At 45.2% G+C, this 24,426-nt stretch overlaps 2 protein-coding genes across 7 annotated transcripts in view; one reads left to right on the top strand and one right to left on the bottom strand.

Annotated features, from left to right (window-relative positions):
- Positions 1-8,821, top strand: part of LOC106571273 (interphotoreceptor matrix proteoglycan 1) — a 36,494-nt gene extending 27,673 nt beyond the window's left edge. The window contains exons 15-17 of the mRNA XM_014144125.2: positions 5,099-5,309; positions 7,646-7,728; positions 8,348-8,821. Of these exons, the coding sequence (XP_013999600.1) occupies positions 5,099-5,309; positions 7,646-7,688 (254 nt within the window). The 3' untranslated portion in view covers positions 7,689-7,728; positions 8,348-8,821. The remainder of the gene's footprint in view (positions 1-5,098; positions 5,310-7,645; positions 7,729-8,347) is intronic.
- A 173-nt stretch (positions 8,822-8,994) lies between these two features.
- The window catches only part of LOC106571274 (unconventional myosin-VI), a 136,875-nt gene continuing 121,443 nt past the window's right edge, over positions 8,995-24,426 (bottom strand). For 3 of the 6 annotated variants that reach the window (XM_014144128.2, XM_014144131.2, XM_014144132.2), the window contains 8 exons: positions 24,333-24,374; positions 23,844-23,882; positions 22,820-22,858; positions 20,696-20,802; positions 16,418-16,558; positions 15,469-15,495; positions 11,511-11,729; positions 8,995-11,350 (listed from right to left, as the gene is read on the bottom strand). In XM_014144128.2, coding sequence (XP_013999603.1) covers positions 11,151-11,350; positions 11,511-11,729; positions 15,469-15,495; positions 16,418-16,558; positions 20,696-20,802; positions 22,820-22,858; positions 23,844-23,882; positions 24,333-24,374 — 814 coding nt within the window. In that variant the 3' untranslated portion in view covers positions 8,995-11,150. The remainder of the gene's footprint in view (positions 11,351-11,510; positions 11,730-15,468; positions 15,496-16,417; positions 16,559-20,695; positions 20,803-22,819; positions 22,859-23,843; positions 23,883-24,332; positions 24,375-24,426) is intronic. The other 3 variants (XM_045695626.1, XM_045695627.1, XM_045695628.1) reach the window with 3 other exon arrangements.

Here is a 24,426-nt window from a genome sequence, read left to right as displayed (position 1 = left end):
TATATATATATATATATATATATATATATATAGATAAATGTATATGTAGAAAATAGTAAAAATAAACAAAAACACGTACTCATTCATGGGTTTTTCTTTATTTTCAATATTTTCTACATTGTAGAATAATAGTGAAGACTTCTCCGCTATGTAATCTGGTTTCAGAGCTGGTCATGGGTGCACCTCAGCCATGCTCAAGGTCCTAAACGATATAATTAAACCGCCATCGATAAGAGATAATACTGTGCAGCCGTATTCATCAACCTGGCCAAGGCTTTCGACTGTCAAGCACAGCATTCTTATCGGCAGACTCAACAGCCTTGGTTTCTCAAATGACTGCCTCGCCTGGTTCACCAACTACTTCTCAGACAGACCTCTGGCAGTCTCATATGGGGGTGCCACAGGGTTCAAATCTCGGGCCGACTCTCTTCTCTGTATACATCAATGATGTCGCTCTTGCTGCTGGTGATTCTCTGATCTACCTCTACGTAGACGACACCATTCTGTATACTTCTGGCCCTTCTTTGGACACGTTGTTAACTAACCTCCAGACGAGCTTCAATGCCATACAACTCTCCTTCCGTGGTCTCCAACTGCTCCTAAATACAAGTAAAACTAAATGCATGCTCTTCAACCGATCGCTGTCCGCACCTGTCCGCCCGTCCAGCATCACTACTCTGGACGATTCTGACTTAGAATATGTGGACAACTACAAATACCTTAGAGTCTGGTTAGACTGTAAATTCTCCTTCCAGACTCACATTAAGCATCTCCAATCCAAAATTAAATCTAGAATCGGCTTCCTATTTTGCAACAAAGCATCCTTCACTCATCCTGCCAAACATACCCTCGTAAAACTGACCATTCTACCGATCCTCGATTTCGGCGATGTCATTTACAAAATAGCCTCCAACACTCTACTCAGCAAACTGGATGCAGTCTATCACAGTGCCATCCGTGTTGTCACCAAAGCCCCATATACTACCCACCACTGTGACCTGTACTCTCTCGTTGGCTGGCCCTCGCTTCATACTCGCCGCCAAACCCACTGGCTCCAGGTCATCTATAAGTCTCTGCTAGGTAAAGCCCCGCCATATCTCAGCTAACAGGTCACCATAGCAGCACCCACCTGTAGCACACGCTCCAGCAGGTATATTTCACTGGTCACCCCCAAAGCCAATTCCTCATTTGGCCGCCTTTCCTTCCAGTTCTCTGCTGCCAATGACTGGAACGAATTGCAAAAATCTCTGAAGCTGGAGACTCATATCTCCCTCACTAACTTTAAGCACCAGCTGTCAGAGCAGCTCACAGATCACTGCACATAGCCCATCTGTAAACAGCCCATCCAACTACCTCATCCCCATACTGTATTTATTTATTTATCTTGCTCCTTTGCACCCGAGTATCTCTACTTGCACATTCATCTTTTTCACATCTATCACTCCAGTGTTTAATTGCTATATTGTAATTACTTCACCACCATGGCCTATTTATTGCCTTACCTCCCTTATCTTACCTCATTTGCACACACTGTACATAGACTTTTTCTCTATTGTGTTTTTGACTGTATGTTTGTTTATTCCATGTGTAACTCTGTTGTTGTTTGTGCCACACTGCTTTGCTTTATCTTAAAATAAAATAAATAAACATCAAACTATAAAAAAACACATGGAATCATGCAGTATCCAAAAAAGTGTTAAACAAATGAAAATATATTTGAGATTCTTCAAAGTAGCCATCCTTCGCCTTGATGACAGATTTGTACACTCTTGGCATTCTCTCAACCAGCTTCATGAGGAATGCTTTTCCAACAGTCTTGAAGGAGTTCCCACATATGCTTAGCACTAGTTGTCTGCTTTTCCTTCACTCTGCGGCCCAACTCATCCCAAACCATCTCAATTGGGTTGAGGTCGGGTGATTGTGTAGGCCAGGTCATTTGATGCAGCACTCCATCACTTTCCTTCTTGGTCAAATAGCTCTTACACAGCCTGGAGGTGTGTTGGGTCATTGTCCTGTTGAAAAACAAATGATAGTCTCACTAAGCGCAAACCAGATGGCATGGCGTATTGCTGCATAATTCTGTGGTAGCCATGCTGGTTAAGTGTGCCTTGAATTCTAAATAAATCAGACAGCATCACCAGCAAAGCACCCCCACACCATCACACCTCTTCCTCCTGCATGCTTCACGGTGGGTAACAGACATTCGGAGATCATCCGTTCCCCTACTCTGCGTCTTACAAAGACACGGCGATTGGAACCAAAAATGTCAAATTTGGTCTCATCAGACCAAAGGACAGATTTCCACCAGTCTAATGTGAATTGCTCGTGTTTCTTGGCCCAAGCAAGTATTTTCTTCTTATTGGTGTCCTTTAGTAGTGGTTTCTTTGCAGCAATTCGACCATGAAGGCCTCATTCATGCAGTCTCCTCTGAGTAGTTGATGTAGAGATGTGTTTGTTACTTGCACTCTGTGAAGCAATCTAAGGTGGTGTTAACTGTATGGAACTTGTCCTCTGCAGCAGAGGTAACTCTGGGTCTTAATTTCTTGTGGCGGTCCTCATTAGAGCCAGTTTCATCATAGCACTTGATGGTTTTTGCAACTGCAATTGAAGAAACTTTCAAAGTTCATGACTGACCTTCATGTCTTAAAGTAATGATGGACTGTCGTTTCTCTTTGCTTATTTGAGCTGTTGTTGCCATAACATGGACTTGGTCTTTTACCAAATAGGGCTATCTTCTGTATACCACCCCTACCTTGTCACAACACAACTGATTGGCTCAAATGCATTAAGAAGGAAAGAAATCCCACAAATCAACTGTTAACAAAGCAGTCCTGTTAATTGAAATGCATTCCAGGTGACTACCTCATGAAGCTGGTTGAGAGAATGCCAAGAGTGTGCAATGCCGACATCAAGGCAAAGGGTGGCGACTTGAATAATCTCAAATATATTTTGATTTGTTTAACACTTTTTTTGGATACTACATTATTCCATGTGTTTTTTTATATAGTTTTGATTCTACAGTGTAGATGAAAAAAAATCCTGGAATGAGTAGGTGTGTCAACTTTTGACTGGTACTGTATATATATACAGTGCCTTGCGAAAGTATTCGGCCCCCTTGAACTTTTCGACCTTTTGCCACATTTCAGGCTTCAAACATAAAGATATAAAACTGTAATTTTTTGTGAAGAATCAACAACAAGTGGGACACAATTATGAAGTGGAACGAAATTTATTGGATATTTCAAACTTTTTTAACAAATAAAAAACTGAAAAATTGGCCGTGCAAAATTATTCAGCCCCCTTAAGTTAATACTTTGTAGCGCCACCTTTTGCTGCGATTACAGCTGTAAGTCGCTTGGGGTATGTCTCTATCAGCTTTGCACATCGAGAGACTGAAATTTTTGCCCATTCCTCCTTGCAAAACAGCTCGAGCTCAGTGAGGTTGGATGGAGAGCGTTTGTGAACAGCAATTTTCAGTTCTTTCCACAGATTCTCGATTGGATTCAGGTCTGGACTTTGACTTGGCCATTCTAACACCTGGATATGTTTATTTGTGAACCATTCCATTGTAGATTTTGCTTTATGTTTTGGATCATTGTCTTGTTGGAAGACAAATCTCCGTCCCAGTCTCAGGTCTTTTGCAGACTCCATCAGGTTTTCTTCCAGAATGGTCCGTATTTGGCTCCATCCATCTTCCCATCAATTTTAACCATCTTCCCTGCCCCTGCTGAAGAAAAGCAGGCCCAAACCATGATGCTGCCACCACCATGTTTGACCGTGGGGATGGTGTGTTCAGGGTGATGAGCTGTGTTGCTTTTACGCCAAACATAACGTTTTGCATTGTTGCCAAAAAGTTCGATTTTGGTTTCATCTGACCAGAGCACCTTCTTCCACATGTTTGGTGTGTCTCCCAGGTGGCTAGTGGCAAACTTTAAACGACACTTTTTATGGATATCTTTAAGAAACGGCTTTCTTCTTGCCACTCTTCCATAAAGGCCAGATTTGTGCAGTATACGACTGATTGTTGTCCTATGGACAGAGTCTCCCACCTCAGCTGTAGATCTCTGCAGTTCATCCAGAGTGATCATGGGCCTCTTGGCTGCATCTCTGATCAGTCTTCTCCTTGTATGAGCTGAAAGTTTAGAGGGACGGCCGGGTCTTCGTAGATTTGCAGTGGTCTGATACTCCTTCCATTTCAATATTATCGCTTGCACAGTGCTCCTTGGGATGTTTAAAGCTTGGGAAATCTTTTTGTATCCAAATCCGGCTTTAAACTTCTCCACAACAGTATCTCATTAGTCATTTAGGTCAACATTGGATCATTCAGAGATCCTCACTGAACTTCTGGAGAGAGTTTGCTGAACTGGAAGTAAAGGGGCTGAATAATTTTGCACGCCCAATTTTTCAGTTTTTTATTTGTTAAAAAAGTTTGAAATATCCAATAAATTTCGTTCCACTTCATGATTGTGTCCCACTTGTTGTTGATTCTTCACAAAAAATTACAGTTTTATATCTTTATGTTTGAAGCCTGAAATGTGGCAAAAGGTCGAAAAGTTCAAGGGGGCCGAATACTTTCGCAAGGCACTGTATATATATATATATGTGTGTGTATATGTGTATATATATATATATATGTGTGTATATATATGTGTGTGTATATAGATATACACACACACACACACACACACACACACACACACATATATATGTGTGTGTATGCATGTGTGTATATAGATATACACACACACACACACACACACACACACACACACACACACACACACACACACACACACACACGGACAAATCTGAGAGGGCACATGCCCCTGTGCTCCCTATGGGTGTAAAATCCATCTGTTATGCTTTGCCTGGGCCATCAATATTCGACTTTTCACTAGCTAATGTGCTAAACCTTAAAATTCAATGCAGAGAAGAAGCCGAGGAGGACCTACCTCATTAAAATCAATCAAATGTTTTTAGTACCTCCCTGAGAGAAAGAGGGTCGTTTAAAAAGGGGGAGAAGGCAGCTTCACAGCTACTTTGATATTTAATGAATACTGATCTTACCATTTCCCCGTTCCTCATTCTTTTTTAACAGCTGATCAAGCAGATCCCTGTAAGTTCTTGGCGTGCAACGACTTCTCTCGCTGTGTGGTGAACCGCTGGTCTCGGGAGGCCGAGTGTCTGTGTGACCCGGGCTACATTACGTTGGATGGTTTGCCCTGTCAGAGTATCTGTGTCCTGCAGCCTGACTACTGCCAAAACGGGGGTCAGTGTGAGATAGTGCCTGGGCATGGAGCCACTTGCAGGTACCTTAGCGTAACCACCTCCAAATAAAGTAAACATTGTGCCATGATTCTGTATATCCAGATTTCTATTAAGCCATTCATTGTTACTACGACGTATGAATTATAATATCCATTGCCATCACTTGTTGTTTCTCTCACCTGTTACAGTTCAACTTGATGTTGTTCTCTTTGTTGATGTTGTCTACTTAGAGTTGAGAGGAAAGCAACACAACATTCTAATGCAACACACTCGCACAAACACACACTTGCATGAACTGTAGTGTTCATAATGTGCTCTAACCCAGTGTCTTTGACCTCTTTAGATGTCCTGTAGGTAATGTCTGGCACTTTAACGGGGAGCGCTGCACTGAGCTGGTGGCCGTGCCAGTAGACCCCTTCCTTTTCATAAGCTGCTTTGTGAGCTTCCTGTCCTTTGTTTATGCCGTGATAGCTCTCATGATATTCATGTACACACAATGTAGACGGACCAGAGAGACAGTGACTTTGGCGTAAGCAAAAGTCTTTTCTTCACTGTGTTGATTTGTACGGTTCATGTATTTAGCTGTACTATATGTATTCTTTCAACACTTACTATATACATTCTAGTAAGAGATAACGTCCCCATTTTGCTTTTAGAGCTGAGAGCTGCACTGGTACTGTAGAATTAATACTAGTGGACTTGAGGTTTTCGGACCAGAGTGACTTTCTCTTGATGTTATAAGCTCCCAGCTTGCAGTCACAGACTTCCAGACAGTGTCGTGCTGACTCTCTGGAACCTAGAGAGAAAATGTCTCAATACTGTAATTTTTCACTTAAGATAATTTTGATTATACCCAATTGAACATACTCCTCTCAGCTACAGAGGTAAAAGGGACATCTTTAGAAATCACCACCACTTAAATCTGGGTTCTTATTAAAGAAAACATCTTCAAAGCTAATCATTATGCCTTTTATATGTGTAAAGATTCCTTTCTGTATGGGCCAACTAAATATGTTTCACTTCAGTAAAGACCATGTGACAAGAATCTGAAACTTCCAAATCTCCTTCACTAACTATCCATACCACTTAACTAATCCCACAACAGCAGTGGTATTCATAGTCGGGGTCGCGGGGGAGCTGTACTGGGGTCGTCAGAATTACTATACATATATTTTCAGGAACAAAAATTAAGAGAACAGATTATTGTATTGGACAATATACAAACGTTTATGAGAAAGCTAATTGAAAGAAATTGATATATATGGAGTAAAAAAAAAAAATCCCATTTTGATAGATGAAAATGCAATGAATTGAAGGTTATTTGTTATTTAAGGTTGTGTCATTAGATTTGGGGTTGTGTGCGGTCGCGAGAAATTCTTGGGGAAAAAACGGGGTCCCCGCTGAAAATATTTGAATACCACTGCCCTACAGTATATGTAAATACAGCAACAAAGTGTTCAAGCAAAGGTTAAAGTGTCAGTGGCTTTAGTTCCCTCTCTGATCCGGTTAGTTCCATGTGTAATTATGCGAGCATTGGGGGTCTTCACCCCACCAGGAACCAGTCAACACACCCACACAGACCTGGATTTGCCATCTCCTATTAACACAGAGTGTGCGCATCCCAAATGGCATCCTATTCCCTATGTAGTGCATTACATTTGACCAGGGCCCGTAGGGCATGGACAAAATAGTGCCCTGCTGTGTATATAGGGAATAGGGTGCCATTTGGGACACAAACAGACCCTAAGACAGTAATCCAGCCCCTAGACCAGACAGCACCACAAACAGTCAGAAATAACAACCGTCTATGAAAATCTAAAGGTTAATACATTATCTAGCTTTCTCAGTCTATGAAAACTCAAAAGGTTAATACCATACAGGGTGCTGCTGACATTATCTAGCTTTCAGTAATCTTATTGTCAATAGTTTAAGATTTCTCAGGTCAATTTTGTCTCAGGGAAATCTATTGTCAATAGTTTAAGATTTCTCAGGTCAATTTTGTCTCAGGGAAATCTATTCCAGTAAACAATGTAGGCATACAGTCGCGTAAGATTCTAAAATAGTTGAAATATCCGACTATTGGTTAGTTAATGTCAGTCCATTGGTCTGTGAATAAAGTGGAGGAGCAGTAGTTTTTGCCAAAAAAGGATACTGCATCTGCACCATAGTGAACTCAGTGTCATTCCATTGTGACAATCTCACAGGTCTCTACAGTGACCTAACGACTGTCTTCTTTACAGAAAAACCTCTTGTCGTGCTTCACCCCATGTGATTTTTGCCCCTTGGGATAATATATAGTTGCAATTGTTTTCTTGTTCGCTCATTTGTTTGTTATTGTTGTCTCAATATCCTTTTTTATGTTTTTTGTTGTTGGTAGATACCCAGACAAGTATACAAGTCTTCCAGGCATGACAAGTTAATAAATTAGAGGGTTGAATGACATCAACACTACGTATTGGGGTAAGGACTTGTTCGATTACTTGCTTTTTAAAATCTTTATTTGACCTTCATTTCTGACCCAGTCATGCCACATTATCGAAACAAGAAAGCAAATCAAACCATGACATCAGATAATTATCATTCAAACAAATTGGTCCATGATATTTCCACTAGTTTACGGGTTTCGCTCAAATTGGTTTAGAGCCGAGTGTATTTCCACAACAGACTGTAAGCCACAGACACACTTCACACAGACAAACCAAAGCTCCCAAAGGGAACGCTTAGTCCATGTTATTCACCTCTTGATGGAGGAGAGACGGATTGGCAAGCCTGTTGCTTTCCAAATGCAGGCTTTGTCATTAGTCTAGCCTTCTTTGACCCTCTTTCCAGGTCAGCTATTTTGCTGTTGAGGAACTGGGTCAAATGTAATTAAGGGTTAAATTTAAACAAACAGAATATAGTATGGCTGAATTTCATTCCAAAGATCATACAATATAAAGTATCAGACTTGGGTTTCTACACTATGCCAGTTTAATGAATGCTTGGCAAAGTAGAACTATCTTAGCCTGCATACACTGTACACTCCCTTTGGCAAATACGAACAAAGGTAACACTGGCATCTGTGTTTCTCCTGCTTTAGACTTGGCGACTGCAGAAGACAGCGTTTGGATCACTGCAGAAGCAACACAGGACCGTTTATAAAGGATATTTAATAGCTGACGCAGTTAACAGACAGTTGTGACTGCTGAAAGACATTGATCTGCGGTCTTCTGATTGACAGGCACACAACCCCTTCATCTCAGCTTTCCAAAGCCCGTGTTTCACCTGTAAGGATACTCCCCAAACTGTGGATGACAAACAGATGTGATCATTTCGCTGCATTTATCAAGTTGCAAAGGCACCCCAGGACAGCGAACTGCTTTTATACATAATGTGCTGACAATGTAGTAGCACATTTTTTTTAAATGTAAAATGCCAGAAGAAAAGTGATGTTTTCCTCATAATGAGGTATGTATGTTGCAATGGAGTATAGTTAATATCACATACTGTCTGTCTCTGTAATGCTGTATTGGTGTTGTGTAATATTGATAATTGTATAAAGTCCATCTCTGTTTCCTCAGTGTCGTCAAACATCTGTTCTGTACACATCGGTGAAATCAACTACTCACTGTCTTCAATAGGGCTTTTTTAAGTCAGCATTTCCTAACAGAACTGTGTGCATTTTTGCTGCTGTACCATTATCATGTTGAGGAATAGAGTGATGTCAAACACGAGGGGCAAAAGCAGTTGAGTGAAGCATGAAATGCGTTTATTTCAGTTAGAGATCAGCATTAGAAAAGGCAGTATCTGAGGAATGATTGCTATGCGTGTTGTGAGATACAGAGCATATGGAAGCCAGTCAGTCATTTGTTGTACATTACAAGCGATATTCAAGGAGACCCCACAGTACAGTAGTAAACTCTGCTGTTTAAGTCAGAAATACACACAGTACAGTAGTAAACTCTGCTGTTTAAGTCAGAAATACATACTTCGGTCTAAACTGAAGACATGCTTTAGACACGAGCACGAGCGGATAGATTTCAAACAACCACGACGTCGCCTTTCATTTGTGCAGAGCGTCCAAGGGAACGAGAAGAAACGCTAGAAAAAACTCAAGACTAACAGCCTTACAAGATTGTCATGTCCTGTGTGTTTTGGAGACCGTCTGTCCTCCTCGTAGTGTTGCGTGTGTAAATTATTGCTTCATCATTTGTTTATTTTTTAAGAAACATGAGTCATGTGCCCAAACCCTTTACAGCAGGGGTGTCAAACTCATTCCATGGAGGGCTGAGTGTCTGCAGGTTTTTGGTTTTTCCTTTCAATTAAGACCTACAGTAGACAACTAGGTGAAGGGAGGTCCTTACTAATTCATCAAATACGAGGGTGGAGCAAAAACCCGCAGACACATGGCCCTCTGTGGAATGAGTTTGACACATGCTTTAGAGTATCTTAGAGTAGAAATATTTATTTAGAAAATAAATGTGTACATTCCTGTGTAGAAACATTACTCTCTATCATACACGTAGAACATTCTGTATGTGTCTATTGGAATATGAGCTGATGTACTGTATCTAGCAGAGGGAAGAATAGCTGACTATATTGTATATGAGCTTGAATGAAGTTGGTGTCAAGAAGACATCAACACGATTTTACTATTCAGTTTTTGTCCCATACACACATTTGGTCCGACAGTATGATTTGATATCGTAGAGTATCTCAAGATTTGCATTATTCACTTCTCATCATAATTAAGTTTGATTCATACATTTTTCTTTCTGTTTCAATATTTGGAATATGCATTGTTTCATGTGGAGAACATGAAACAACGCATTTCAATTTCAACCATGTGGCTTTAGAAATGAATGGTTGGGGAATGTGAAAAGGAAATATTTCTTTACCTTTCATTAGCAAACCTAAATCACACATGAAGAATAAAACAAACAGCTACTAACCAAACAGTAAGGACTGAAGGAACAAATCAACAAACTCATATTGTATTCAGTCTGAAAGCCAGAGGTAAAAAACTTATTACAGTATTATCAAATATTATAATTAGAAATTAATGTGAATTTATGTGCAGTTACTAAAAAATATCCTTAGAGAAGAACCTGATGCTCAAGTATAACTGCCTCACATGAGAAAACAGAGAGGTGCAACCTAGCCCATTTCTACCCCAACCTAGCCCATTTCTACCCCAACCTAGCCCATTTCTACCCCAACCTAGCCCATTTCTACCCCTCTCTTGTGCAAGTATTATCCTATAATAACTACATGAAAATAAAGTAAACAGCAAGTATCTGTTTGAGTGAAATGCTCGACAAAATGTTGACTTCAGTTTAAATCACAAAGACATAATATTAAACATCAACAATACTCAAACTTATTTGGAGGCAGCTTTGAAACACTTCCTACTTTCAGCAAATTACCCCGTTAAAGTAATTTTTATAAGGCCTCGTAGTTAAAGTAGCAGGAATATTAAAAAAGGAAAACATCCACAATTGCTCGAGAAACAAAACTAGATGTAATAATTAGTCACTGTCTGATTCCTCGCATAGGTTCACTGCAAATTCCCCCGCACCCACCAAGAAACAATACATCAAGACAATTGAAAGCAGCCAAGACCAATATCATGAACAAAAGAAAAAAGACAATTGACAAAAAGTGGTTAACTTTTTGAATACCCACTGTGTTTAGGTACAGTAGCTTAGTGCATTCTTCCCTTTGCTGTAGTGAGAGAAAGGCCCGCGATTTAAGACAGGGGGGTTTAGCTCCAGGGTGAAGTTTCCCAGAGTACAGATCTAGGATCAGCTTCCCCTCCCCCAATCCTAACCTTAACCATTAGGTGGGGAAAATGCTAAACTGACCCACGATCAGCGACTAGGGGCAAATTCACCCTACACCCTTTACTTGAGGAGGGTCTGCAGCATGGCTGTGGCGTAGGTGGGGCGGGCCTGTCGTTTCTCGATGGCTCTACGGAGGTACTGGATGCCCCCGCAGCGCTCCCAGATCTCCTCAAACTGCCGGGGCAGGATCTCAGCCCCCCTCTTCCTCGTCAAGCCTGTCTCCTCTAGGCTCAGCTCACACATCTCCATGTCGTCTTTCCCTAGAGACACAGACCGCAAAACAATAGAGCGTCGTGCCTGTGAGGCAGTAAGACTATAAAGCGTACAGATAAATGAGCGTGCACACACGAGAGAGAGAGAGAGAGAGAGAGAGAGAGAGAGAAGATCCCCTATACTATGAGTTCTGTGTCACTGACTGACCTGCCACCAGCAGGATGGGCTGCTTGTCCGGGTGCAGCTCCATCTGCCTGGCGATCCAGGGCCCATCAAAGTGGGCGTACCACCAGCCCTTCTTTTTGTTCTGGGGGTCCTTGTACTGGTCCCCGGGCCGGATGAAGGGGATGCGGAAGTAGCGCTGCTGCCTGTTCATGGCCACCTCATGTTGCCTGGCTGGGATGGGCGGGGCTGAGTTCGCCTGGGCTGTTGGGGGAGGGGCTAGTTAGACTAATGACGCATGTTGATTGGAATGGGAACAGGAACCAATAGGAATGGGAAGGAACAAATGCCTAAACAATAGGGATGGGGTAGAAACAGGAACCAATATGAATGGTAACAGAAACCAATAGACTGGGAAGTAACAGGAACCAATAGGGATGCAGGGAGTGTAATGTTGCTCGAGCTGGGGAGGAGGGGTCAGCACTAGCAGTAGATCACAAAGCTACTGATCAAAGGGGGAGTAAATCAGAGCTACACGCAGCATGTCAGGTGTTTGTTAAAGAGTTTGAACGCTCGTATCAAAACATAAAGAGCATAGATTTGCATATTCTCTACAAAGTGGAGCATAAATAAATGAGGGATAGTGAATGAAGGGGGTGGATGGGTGGGAGGCTCTATGGATAAAAGGACCAGAGGAAGACAGTGGTAGAGTAGCCTCAGCCCTGTTGACAGGTGTGGTACAGCAATGGTTTTCAACCCCAGTCCTCCGGTACCCCTCAACAGCACACATTTTTGTTGTACCTCAGACAAAAAACCCACCTATTTCCATTCATTGAGGACTTGATAATTAGTTGACAAGTTGAATCAGGTGTGCTTGTCCGAGGCTACAACAAAAATCTGTGCTGTTGGTGGTACTGGAGGACTGGAGTATGGATACAGTATAGTATAGATACAGTACGGATACAGTATAGTATAGACACAGTACAGTATGGATACAGTACAGTATGGATCCTTTCCTTTAAAGCAACATATCCCAGATCCTCTGTCACCAAATGAAATGGATCTTTCACTCCAACTTAGTAAAAGTAGAAGTAGAAAAGTTTGTGACTAACTGTGAAGACGCTGACACGTCGGCACCCCAGCCCCATGGAGGCATTATATTAACTAGAGACAAGGAACAGCAATGGCCACCCACCTATTCCCAACACCGTTCAGAGTCCCTTCCTCGTTTTTGTCCAGAGAGAACGCTGAAACCGAGAGTGACCGATATAATTTCTTTGTGGCATTTGTTCCAGTGACATACTGTATATATAATCTATAGGGCCCTCAAACTCCAATCTGGACCTTGAAGCCAGTTCCACTGCTTCTTCTCATTCTTCCCCTCTAATCAGGGACTGATTTAGACCTGGGACACCAGGTGGGTGCAATTCATTATCAGGTAGAACAGAAAATCATCAGGCTCCGGACCTCGTAGGGCAGGGGTTGAGGGCAGGGGTTGCCAAACTCGGTCCTTGGGTTTTTTGCACTAGCACTACACAGCTGATGAAAATAATGAACTCATCTTCAAGCTTTAATAATGTGAATTAGCTGTGTAATGTTAGGGCAAAATCCAAAACGTGCACCACTTGCGGTGCCGAGGTCTTAGTTTGGGAAACGCTGGGGTCTCTTAAAATAATTATGAAGTTGAAATAAACTATAAAGATTGTGCAAAAGTCATGTAAGGAAAACATATAGAGAATGAATAACAGAGAGTACCCCTGCTCTGGGGTGTCCAATCAAATTGCATATTTTGGACCAATGGGTAAATAATCTGTTACTTATATAGATACTCCTCTAAGAAAGCCAATGGTTCAAACTTCATGTCAAAAGTTATTGGAGTTTTTACCCTTGCAGGATGGTCAACATTAGGGTGACTAAATCAATGGAGGCCAGAGAAAATAAGTGGTAATAAAAAATTGTAAAAAATAAAAATCAGGAAAATAGCATTGCGTCAGCTAGGCTGGATGCTGCGAGAGAATTAACTGACACGCTCAACGTTGAACTCGTCATATTCCTTCTCAAATCAGGAGAACATAAAACAATACAAAGGTAAGATAGATTTTGAGACATGACATGTAGTATTTTCATATTTTAGTGTATGCTTTTCATATTAATGCAAAATTCCTGTTCTTTTTAGAAGATTTCAAAAGTAGTGCACTATCTAACATGCTGACTTGACCGGGCGCAACGTGCGCATGTTGATTTTGTCCACCCACACCAGACGCGATCAGGACACGCAGGTTGAAATATCAAAACGAACTCTGAACTATATTAATTTGGGGACAGGCCGAAAAGCATTAAACATTTATGACCATTTTGCTAGCTAGCTTGCTGTTGCTAGCCAATTCATCCTGGGATATAAACATTGGGTTGTTATTTTACCTGAAACGCACAAGGTCCTCTACTCCGACAATTAATCCACAGACAAAAGGGTAAACAGGCCTTTCGAGTGGCACAGTGGTCTAAGGCACTGCATTGCAGTGCTAGCTGTGTCACTAGAGATCCTGGTTCGAGTCCAGGCTCTGTCGCAGCCGGCAGTGACCGGGAGACCCATGGGGCGGCGCACAATTGGCCCAGCTTCGTCCGGGTTAGGGGAGGTTCTTGTCCCATTGCGCACTAGCGACTCCTGTGTCGGGCCAAGCGCAATGCACGCTGACATGATCGCCAGGTGAACAGTGTTTCCTCCGACACATTGATGTGGCCGGCTTCCGGGTTAAGCGGGCGTTGTGTCAAGAAGCAGTGCGGCTTGGCTGGGTTTCGGAGGATGCACCGCTCTCGACCTTCGCTTCTACCGAGTCCGTACGGGAGTTGCAGCAATGGGACAAGACTGTAACTACCAATTGGATATCACGAAATTGGGGAGAAAAATGGGTAAAGAATAACATTTTTAAAAAGGAGTAAACAGAGTTTGTTTCTAGTAATCTCTCCTCCTTCAGGCTTCTTCTTTGGATTTTATATGGCGGTTGGCAAAAAACTTTAAGGTGCATTACCACTACCGACTGGACTGGAGTGTGGACCTTAGTTCATCTTTCAATCACCCACGTGGGTATATGCTCCTAAAAATCAATGAGGAAATAGCACGTGGGTATATTCTCCTAAAAACCAATGAGGAGATGGGAGAGGGGAACTTGCAGCGCTTCAAGTGCCACAAATAGAACCAAGTTCTATTTTAGCGCCTGGCTACAGAGACGCTCGCTGACGCGCGTGAGCAGTGTGGGTGCAATGATTGAACAACATGCATGTGTACATTTATTTTGCAACACGAGCGGTGTGGTCAGCATGTGAGGAGTAAGGTGTCATTTGGGATGCGCCCACACATCCATCCCAAACACAATTTAGCCTGATTGGGAGCTAAAAGTGCTCAGGCATTGTCAGCGTAGCCACATCACATTTGCATCAGCATCCATAACAGCAGCTATTTAGGCACTTTGAAATCTCTTTGTGCACATCCTCATTCTCGATCAGCTTACGTTAGACGTTTGACTACACTGTGTCTCGTACAATAGCCTACACCTTAATAATCTTCGGAGAATGTCAGGTGCACTTAGTTGACACCCCCTTAATAATCTTCAAAGAATGCCAGGTGCACTTAGTTGACAAGCTCTTAATAACCTTCTTCTGTCCCAGGAATAAAATAACATGCAATCTAAAGACGATTCATTTTTTTGAAAGAAACCAGTTGCTCTAAGATCCCTTACGCCATCACCAAGGTTGCATACCAAATGGCACCCTATTTCCTATATAGTGCATTACTGTTGACCAGAGCCTTATGGGTCCTTGATCAGAGCCTTATGGGTCCTGGTAAAAAGTAGTGCACTACAAGGAAATAGCGTGCATCCCAAAACAGAAAGTAAAACCCTTCCACACAGGGTAGTGAGTACCACCCCCCTCCGTTTCCCCCTGGTTAATAGATGGGTTAGGGGCTGAGGTTAGTGATGCTGCTACATCGTGGAGAACCACTTACGTGCTTGTCTCACACGAGGTGCGAGATCTGAAAGTAAACATGCCAGGTTACACTTACAAACATCACATGCAATATGACACAGGTATGAAACAAACAACATGCAAGACTAGATCATGGAATGACAAATGGATTTGAGCCCATCACATCATCATAGATGTTAGGGGATGTTAGAGGAAGAAGAAACCATTATATATAATGACAGAGTCATTACCACATCTTTACATGTGTTTACGGTAGCCAGGACCGGCCTAAATGGATGACACCATAGGCATGGAAGAACGGGGAGGGTCATGCCACTGTATATGGTCATTCACAAGCAAAATCATTAGATTGTAGGCTATATTATGCTAGGATCCTGAAAATATGAGCTCTCCTCAGCCTCTGGCTTGTTATTGTGTCAGAGAGCAGGTAGAGGTATAGCTGGTACTGTGCATGCCCACTAAGTGAGAGGTGGGGGCTGGGCATAGCTACAGACCCTATAATTATACATGATGATTCTGTATGTAATTCTATGGGGGCTGGGTATGTGGTCCAATCAGTAGTCTAACAGACTAAAATAAATTGTGTCTGCACTCTGTCACACGGGGGAAAAATAGCTCTTTGTCGTCATGGTGACTGCTCATGGAAATGAAGCAGAAGCAGGAGCAAGACAGCACAGGTTTCTATGGAGAACAATGAGAAGAGGTCAGGCTGGAGGAAGAGAGCAGCCACCACTAGGATGTGTCCCAAATGATTCACTAGTATCAGTACTATATTAGAATACTCAATAGGGGGCTAAAACTCTGACCGAGACAGTCTCTTTGGGTCTGTCTCCTCTAGGGTATTGGGAGCAGAATAACAATGGATGTTTTCCGAATCACACCTATCAAAGCATTGAAAAATACACCTACAGTGATGTTGTACTGTATAACACTGTCTGAAATATCCCCTGTGGGTTGGGGTCCCTTACCATAGTCGGTGACTGATTTGGGGGCCCTCTGCTCTGTGATGCCGGGGTTGTTGCCACGCTTCTTGTTCTTTGACTTCCAGGCGTGGTAGACCTTCAGCCGGCGGTGGAACTCCTCTCGGCAGGCAGCCAGCAACTCAATGTCTGCAGGTGGAGAGACAGAGAAAAAAAAGAGAGAGAATGGGAGAGAGAGGAGAGAAAAAGAAAAGGAAAGGAAGAGAGAGAAGAAAGGGAGGGAGAAATATGAGAGCATAGCATAGGTACTGAAGTATAACAGCCAACTAGAACCACCATGGTCAGAGCTACACACAGACAGACGGACGGAGGGACTGCCAACAGACGGACGGACGGCCAACTGACGGACGGACGGAGGGACGGCCAACTGACTGACGGACGGCCAACTGACGGACGGACGGCCAATTGACGGACGGACGGACGGCCTGCCAACAGACGGACGGACGGCCTGCCAACAGACGGACGGACGGCCTGCCAACAGACGGACGGACGGACTGCCAACAGACGGACGGACGGACGGACTGCCAACAGACGGAGGGACTGCCAACTGACGGACGGAGGGACGGCCAACTGACGGACGGACGGCCAACTGACGGACGGACGGAGGGACGGCCAACTGACGGACGGACGGAGGGACGGCCAACTGACGGACGGACGGCCTGCCAACAGACGGACGGACGGAGGGACTGCCAACTGACGGACGGACGGAGGGACGGCCAACTGACGGACGGACGGAGGGACGGCCAACAGACGGACGGACGGCCTGCCAACAGACAGACGGACGGACTGCCAACAGACAGACGGACGGACGGACGGCCTGCCAACAGACAGACGGACGGACGGACGGCCTGCCAACAGACAGACGGACGGCCTGCCAACAGACAGACGGACGGACGGACGGCCTGCCAACAGACAGACGGACGGACGGACGGCCTGCCAACAGACAGACGGACGGACGGACGGCCTGCCAACAGACAGACGGACGGACGGACGGCCTGCCAACAGACAGACGGACGGACGGACGGCCTGCCAACCGACAGACGGACGGACGGACGGCCTGCCAACAGACAGACGGACGGACGGACGGCCTGCCAACAGACAGACGGACGGACGGCCTGCCAACAGACAGACGGACGGACGGCCTGCCAACAGACAGACGGACGGACGGACGGCCTGCCAACAGACAGACGGACGGACGGACGGCCTGCCAACAGACAGACGGACGGCCTACCAACAGACAGACGGACGGACGGACGGACGGCCTGCCAACAGACAGACGGACGGACGGCCTGCCAACGGACAGACGGACGGACGGACGGCCTGCCAACGGACAGACGGACGGACGGACGGCCTGCCAACAGACAGACCGACAGACGGACGGCCTGCCGACAGACGGACGGCCTGCCAACAGACAGACCAACAGACGGACGGACTGCCGACAGACGGACGGCCTGCCAACAGACAGACCGACAGACGGACTGCCGACAGACGGACGGACAGACTGCCGACAGACGGACTGCCGACAGACGGACGGACGGACTGCCGACGGACGGACGGACTGCCGACGGACGGACGGACTGCCGACGGACGGACGGACTGCCGACGGACGGACTGCCGTCGGACGGACGGACGTCGGACAGACGGAGGGACTGCCGACGGACGGACGGACGGACTGCCGACAGACAGACGGACGGACGGACTGCCGACAGACAGACGGACGGACTGCCGACAGACAGACGGACGGACGGACTGCCGACAGACGGACGGACTGCCGACAGACGGACGGACTGCCGACAGACGGACGGACTGCCGACAGACGGACGGACGGACGGACTGCCGACAGACGGACGGACGGACGGACTGCCGACAAGACGGACGGACGGACGGACTGCCGGCAAGACGGACGGACGGACGGACTGCCGGCAAGCACGGACGGACGGACTGCCGACAGACGGACGGACGGACGGACTGCCGACAAGCAGGGACGGACGGACGGACTGCCGACAGACGGACGGACGGACGGACTGCCGACAGACGGACGGACGGACGGACTGCCGACAGACGGACGGACGGACGGACTGCCGACAGACGGACGGACGGACGGACTGCCGACAGACAGACGGACGGACGGACTGCCGACAGACAGACGGACGGACGGACTGCCGACAGACAGACGGACGGACGGACTGCCGACAGACAGACGGACGGACGGACTGCCGACAGACAGACGGACGGACGGACTGCCGACAGACAGACGGACGGACGGACTACCGACAGACAGACGGACGGACGGACTACCGACAGACAGACGGATGGAGGACTACCGACAGACAGACGGATGGAGGACTACCGACAGACAGACGGATGGAGGACTGCCGACAGACAGATGGATGGATGGAGGACTGCCAACAGACAGATGGATGGAGGACTGCCAACAGACAGATGGATGGATGGATGGAGGACTGCCAACAGACAGATGGATGGATGGATGGAGGACTGCCAACAGACAGATGGATGGATGTATGGAGGACTGCCAACAGACAGATGGATGGATGTATGGAGGACTGCCAACAGACAGATGGATGGATGTATGGAGGACTGCCAACAGACAGATGGATGGATGTATGGAGGACTGCCAACAGACAGATGGATGGATGTATGGAGGACTGCCAACAGACAGATGGATGGATGTATGGAGGACTGCCAACAGACAGATGGATGGATGTATGGAGGACGGCCAACAGACAGATGGATGGATGTATGGAGGACTGCCAACAGACAGATGGATGGATGTATGGAGGACTGCCAACAGACAGATGGATGGATGTATGGAGGACTGCCAACAGACAGATGGATGGATGTATGGAGGACTGCCAACAGACGGACGGATGGATGGATGGAGGACTGCCAACAGACGGATGGATGGATGGAGGACTGCCAACAGACGGATGGATGGATGGAGGACTGCCAACAGACAGATGGATGTATGGAGGACTGCCAACAGACAGATGGATGTATGGAGGACTGCCAACAGACAGATGGATGTATGGAGGACTGCCAACAGACAGATGGATGTATGGAGGACTGCCAACAGACAGATGGATGGATGGAGGACTGCCAACAGACAGATGGATGGATGGAGGACTGCCAACAGACAGATGGATGGATGGAGGACTGCCAACAGACAGATGGATGGATGGAGGACTGCCAACAGACAGATGGATGGATGGAGGACTGCCAACAGACAGATGGATGGAGGACTACCAACAGACAGATGGATGGATGGAGGACTACCAACAGACAGATGGATGGATGGAGGACTACCAACAGACAGATGGATGGATGGAGGACTACCAACAGACAGATGGATGGATGGAGGACTGCCAACAGACAGATGGATGGATGGAGGACTACCAACAGACAGATGGATGGATGGAGGACTGCCAACAGACAGATGGATGGATGGAGGACTACCAACAGACAGAAGTCTGAGACATACTACTCGAAGATTTTCATTACTTTAATAACAATTTAAAAGTCATAAAAGAAAAAAGACAAGACATCATTATGAGTTTCATTGTCAATCTGTCTTCATGAAATTCTAAAACAATTGCTGCTAGGATTAAAATGCATTTATGTTGTCAATCAGCATACCGGCTGAAGTCCCAGAGTGAAATATGGTGTGAAATTAGATGGTTAATACCTGCTAAGTGCCTTGCTAAAGTTGAGTGCACAAATATGGCTTCCTACCCTCCAGATAAATGAGTAATTTCACTGTCAAAATGTCTTCCTGCAATGTGCATACTACTGAACATCAGCATGCCTGATCGTTTGGAAGGAAAACAGAGATGTTTTACTTTCAATACAGATGGGTCTGCAGCCCGAGATACCTATTGTTGGGCATATCTGACACATACGACACGGAACTGGGGAGCTGCCAATGAGTCTACGTCCCAAATGAAACCCTATTCCCTACATAGTGCACTACATTTGAACACTGGTACCATACTGTTCTACCAAATGATAGAATAATTTGATCAACATGTAAAACGAAGTGATGAAGTAATAAGGTGGGTATTAATAAATAAACATAGAAGTAAAAGCTGTAAAATCATAGCTCACTTTTAACCCTAAGCAAAACAGGCTCAGAGAACTTTGACAGTTCAATATTACATGAGGTTCGTTAAGAGAAATATCACCGTAAAATGTCAGAGTCAAGTTTCTTAATGATCTTTCAACCACGTTTGGCATGGCTGACTTTCTTACCACAGGATGTGTTGATGGCGTCCCTCAGCTCGGCGTATTTCCACTTGCTGAGCTCGTACTTCTTGGTGCCAGCAGCAGCAGCTTTGGTAGCCTGAACCTGTGGGCCTCTGGCAACACAGACACATCCAGCACAGTGGGGTTACATCCAGCACAGTGGGGTTACATCCAGCACAGTGGGGTTACATCCAGCACAGTGGGGTTACATCCAGCACAGTGGGGTTACATCCAGCACAGTGGGGTTACATCCAGCACAGTGGGGTTACATCCAGCACAGTGGGGTTACAACCAGCACAGTGGGGTTACATCCAGCACAGTGGGGTTACAACCAGCACAGTGGGGTTACATCCAGCACAGTGGGGTTACAACCAGCACAGTGGGGTTATATCCAGCACAGTGGGGTTACAACCAGCACAGTGGGGTTACAACCAGCACAGTGGGGTTACATCCAGCACAGTGGGGTTACATCCAGCACAGTGGGGTTACATCCAGCACAGTGGGGTTACAACCAAAACAAGAGCAGAATACAGGTGCGGCTCCGGGGTTAAGTTTTCCCTGGGTACAGATCCAGGTGGTCACTAGCTGGCACAGCCACAAAGCCATCAAATCTGATTTTAAACCTAACCACAATGCACATCCTAATGCCTAACACTAACTTTAAATTAGGATTAAAAAAGTACATGCTTTTTAGACAATATAGACAATTTTGACTTTGCAGCTTGCCTATCTAGCAGAAACCGCTCAGTTCTGCCTCCATGGCAAGATCCATGACAAACATCAAACTGCAACTATTTGTGGGAAAAACGCAAAACTGACTTAAGATCACTGTCTAGGGAAATGTCACCCTACTCCACAGTAGACACGATCCACAAGGAAAGAGATTTCAAAGGTCATAATTTGGCAGCAGGCTGATAAGGGGGATAATGTGGAGTTGGTCAGATGCACTGTAGAAGAGAAATTCAACAACCCCACAGCAGTAACACAGCCTATTCAAAACCCAACTCCTATATGGAGCTGGAACGGTGCATAGGAGCAGGTTTCTGTAACGTGAGGCAGCTTGTTGGTCATGGAACTGCTCCAGTACTGCATTATTTTGACCGGTCATTGTAAGGGAGGGTTTCCCGGACAAAGATGAAAGACTTAACCTGTCTCCAGGAAACTGGTCCTATGTGTACTTCTCCCCTCCAGCTGTTTGTTGCTTGTCTGTTCTGCCGTCACCTCCACCACAGTGCTGCTGACTGCTGATTAAGTCCTGGCTGGGATTTGCCACTTTTAGAACACTGACTCTCTGGATCTGAGGCTGGAGTTAGGGGGCGGGCCCTGGGCCACCTACGCCTTAATCCTATTGACTGACTGAGCAATTGAGCCTCTCCACCCAGGGGAGCTGGCCTCGCACACTTGGAGCAGTTGGTGGTTATTCCAGGGACCCCAGAAGCACGCTGTTCCATTAACCTTGGGCTAGAGGGCCTGTCACCTTCTGCTACCACTTCCTGTGGCCGGTGGCCATGTGTCACTATGAGGAGTAGAGGCAGGCGGCTTGAGCCAATTAGTACACAGACAAAGTGACAGTAGTGCCTGCTGGGTGTGGCCTCCGGGTCAAACGTCAGTCATTCAGTCATTCTGATGGAGCGAGGCTGGCCCCATGGCATCAGCTAATGGGGATCCAATAAAGAACAGCTGCTCTACTACAGTGTGATACCAGTGAGCCAGGAATCAGGACAAGGATACCTTATATAATGTGTGACTAACTATAATAGTTAGAACCCACATATGACAAGGTCCCGTTGTAGACAATCTCGACATTATTTACTTACCGGTATTAGAAATAAAAGCTAGCTAAAAGTAAGTTATTGTCTGAGATCTAACAACTTAAAAAGACAGTCTGATTTGAAAACCAATCATTCATTTGCATGGTGGGGAGCCCCACCCCATTGTGTAGGAATTCTCAACAATGATTAATGGTTAATTGTGTGGAATTATGCAGAATTACCCCTAATTAAGACGATTAGTATTTATTCACACATATACTTCTGTTGATCATGTCGTTTCCATCCATTGAGTTTAAAGTGATTGTGAAGATTTTCTGAGATGTCATTCATGGAACTTAAAGTAAGGATCTCTACCCACCTAGACAGAAGCTCAGACATTTCCTTGGCCATTTCCTCCCTAAAAGGACATGATGAGCCCAGCACAATAACAGTTAGAACCACGGAGACACTTTCAATCCCATCCAACTGTCACACGTGTACAATGATTGCAGTTCTAAGACGGCACACAGAGGAAGACCACGTGTAGAGAGAGAGAAGTATGTGTGCATGTGTAGACAACAGGATAACACACTCTTCTCCCTAACAAGAACGCTGATGCTTCACAGGTGGCGTGACATACAGAGGCTGATCTGTCAGCGTGTGTGTGTGTGTAATGTGTGTGTGATCTTTTCAGCATGAGGCTGTAAAAACAGCCCAGAGCTCAGAATGTGAACCTCCTTCCTGCTGTTCTGAGGAGGAAGATGTTGCATAATTACAAGAGCTTCTCTTCCTGATTGGGACACTCTCAGGTGACGCACATTGAGCCAACGTCCACATTGTAATATCTACACTCCTTCTAGATCATCTGGAATTGTCCTTCATAGTGATTCCTTATTACCTGACGAGAGAGCACATTTCCCAGAAATTGATCAAGGGCTTAAAAAAAAAACAGCGAAATGGACCGAAACAGAGAAAGTAACCATTCGGCAAATCCATTAGGACCCTCCAAAACAGCACTTCAGAGAGTGTCATACAGGTGAGTGCACAGCAGAATGTATCTGATTCACAATGTGACACATCCATTAAACACAAGTTAGTGAGTTGGTTCGGTTTAGGGGCTGTGGAGAGCTGAGGTCTAGTTACCAGATGCTAGTTTCGGTGCTACTGCGTACAGTAGAATAGATTAGTAATATCAAGATAATGGCCAGTGCAGCCAGTTTAGCAGTTGCTTTTCCACAATGCATTCTTTTCAGCCTCAATATAAAAAAAAATACAAACAAAAGCATGCATCAAAATTGATATAAAGTGTGATATTCTATGTGTACCACTACGGAATAAAAAAAGTGCCAGAGTGCTGAAGGTGTGTTTAAACATAGTGAAGGAGGTGTTTAAATGTAACCTACATGGACATGCTCTTGAGCTTTTGAGATCCACCAGGTCCACTGCAACAAGAAAATGGTGAGGATTACAATGGAACTCTGACACTGTACACAGAAAGCCAATCAGGAACTGGAAGAAAAGGTCATTCCCTTTCCTCTCTTACTTTGATTGGTTAAAGGATAGATCATTCATCTCTGACATTAATTAGAAAATAAAGGGAAATGATTGACATTCAAAGTGATTCAGTCATGTCTGAGAATCTAATTCTGAGGTAAAATTCCTTGTACATGTAAATAAAGGCGATTCTGATTCGGAAGTTGAATTATGAGATTGTTTAAATATCATAATTAGCCTATCATCGATCAATGGCTGTGCTTGCTTGATAGAGTTAAGGTTGGTTGGTTGACTTAAAAGATTGCTACAGTATGCAGTGTAGTTATGGTTCAGTGGTCAAGGGGTGGTCAGGTTTGGTTGGACTGGGGGGATTAAAGGGTTGAATCTTGGTGTCTTACGTAGCTCTCTCTGGGGAGGATGGACCACCTGAGGTGCCGTTACTGGGAGAAGAGAAGAAGAGAAGAGATTGGTTACGCGGGCCTACTGACGCTC

This window comes from Salmo salar, chromosome ssa15 (assembly GCF_905237065.1).
Source record: "Salmo salar chromosome ssa15, Ssal_v3.1, whole genome shotgun sequence".
NCBI lineage: Eukaryota > Metazoa > Chordata > Actinopteri > Salmoniformes > Salmonidae > Salmo > Salmo salar.
This window is presented reverse-complemented; position numbering and strand designations above follow the sequence as displayed.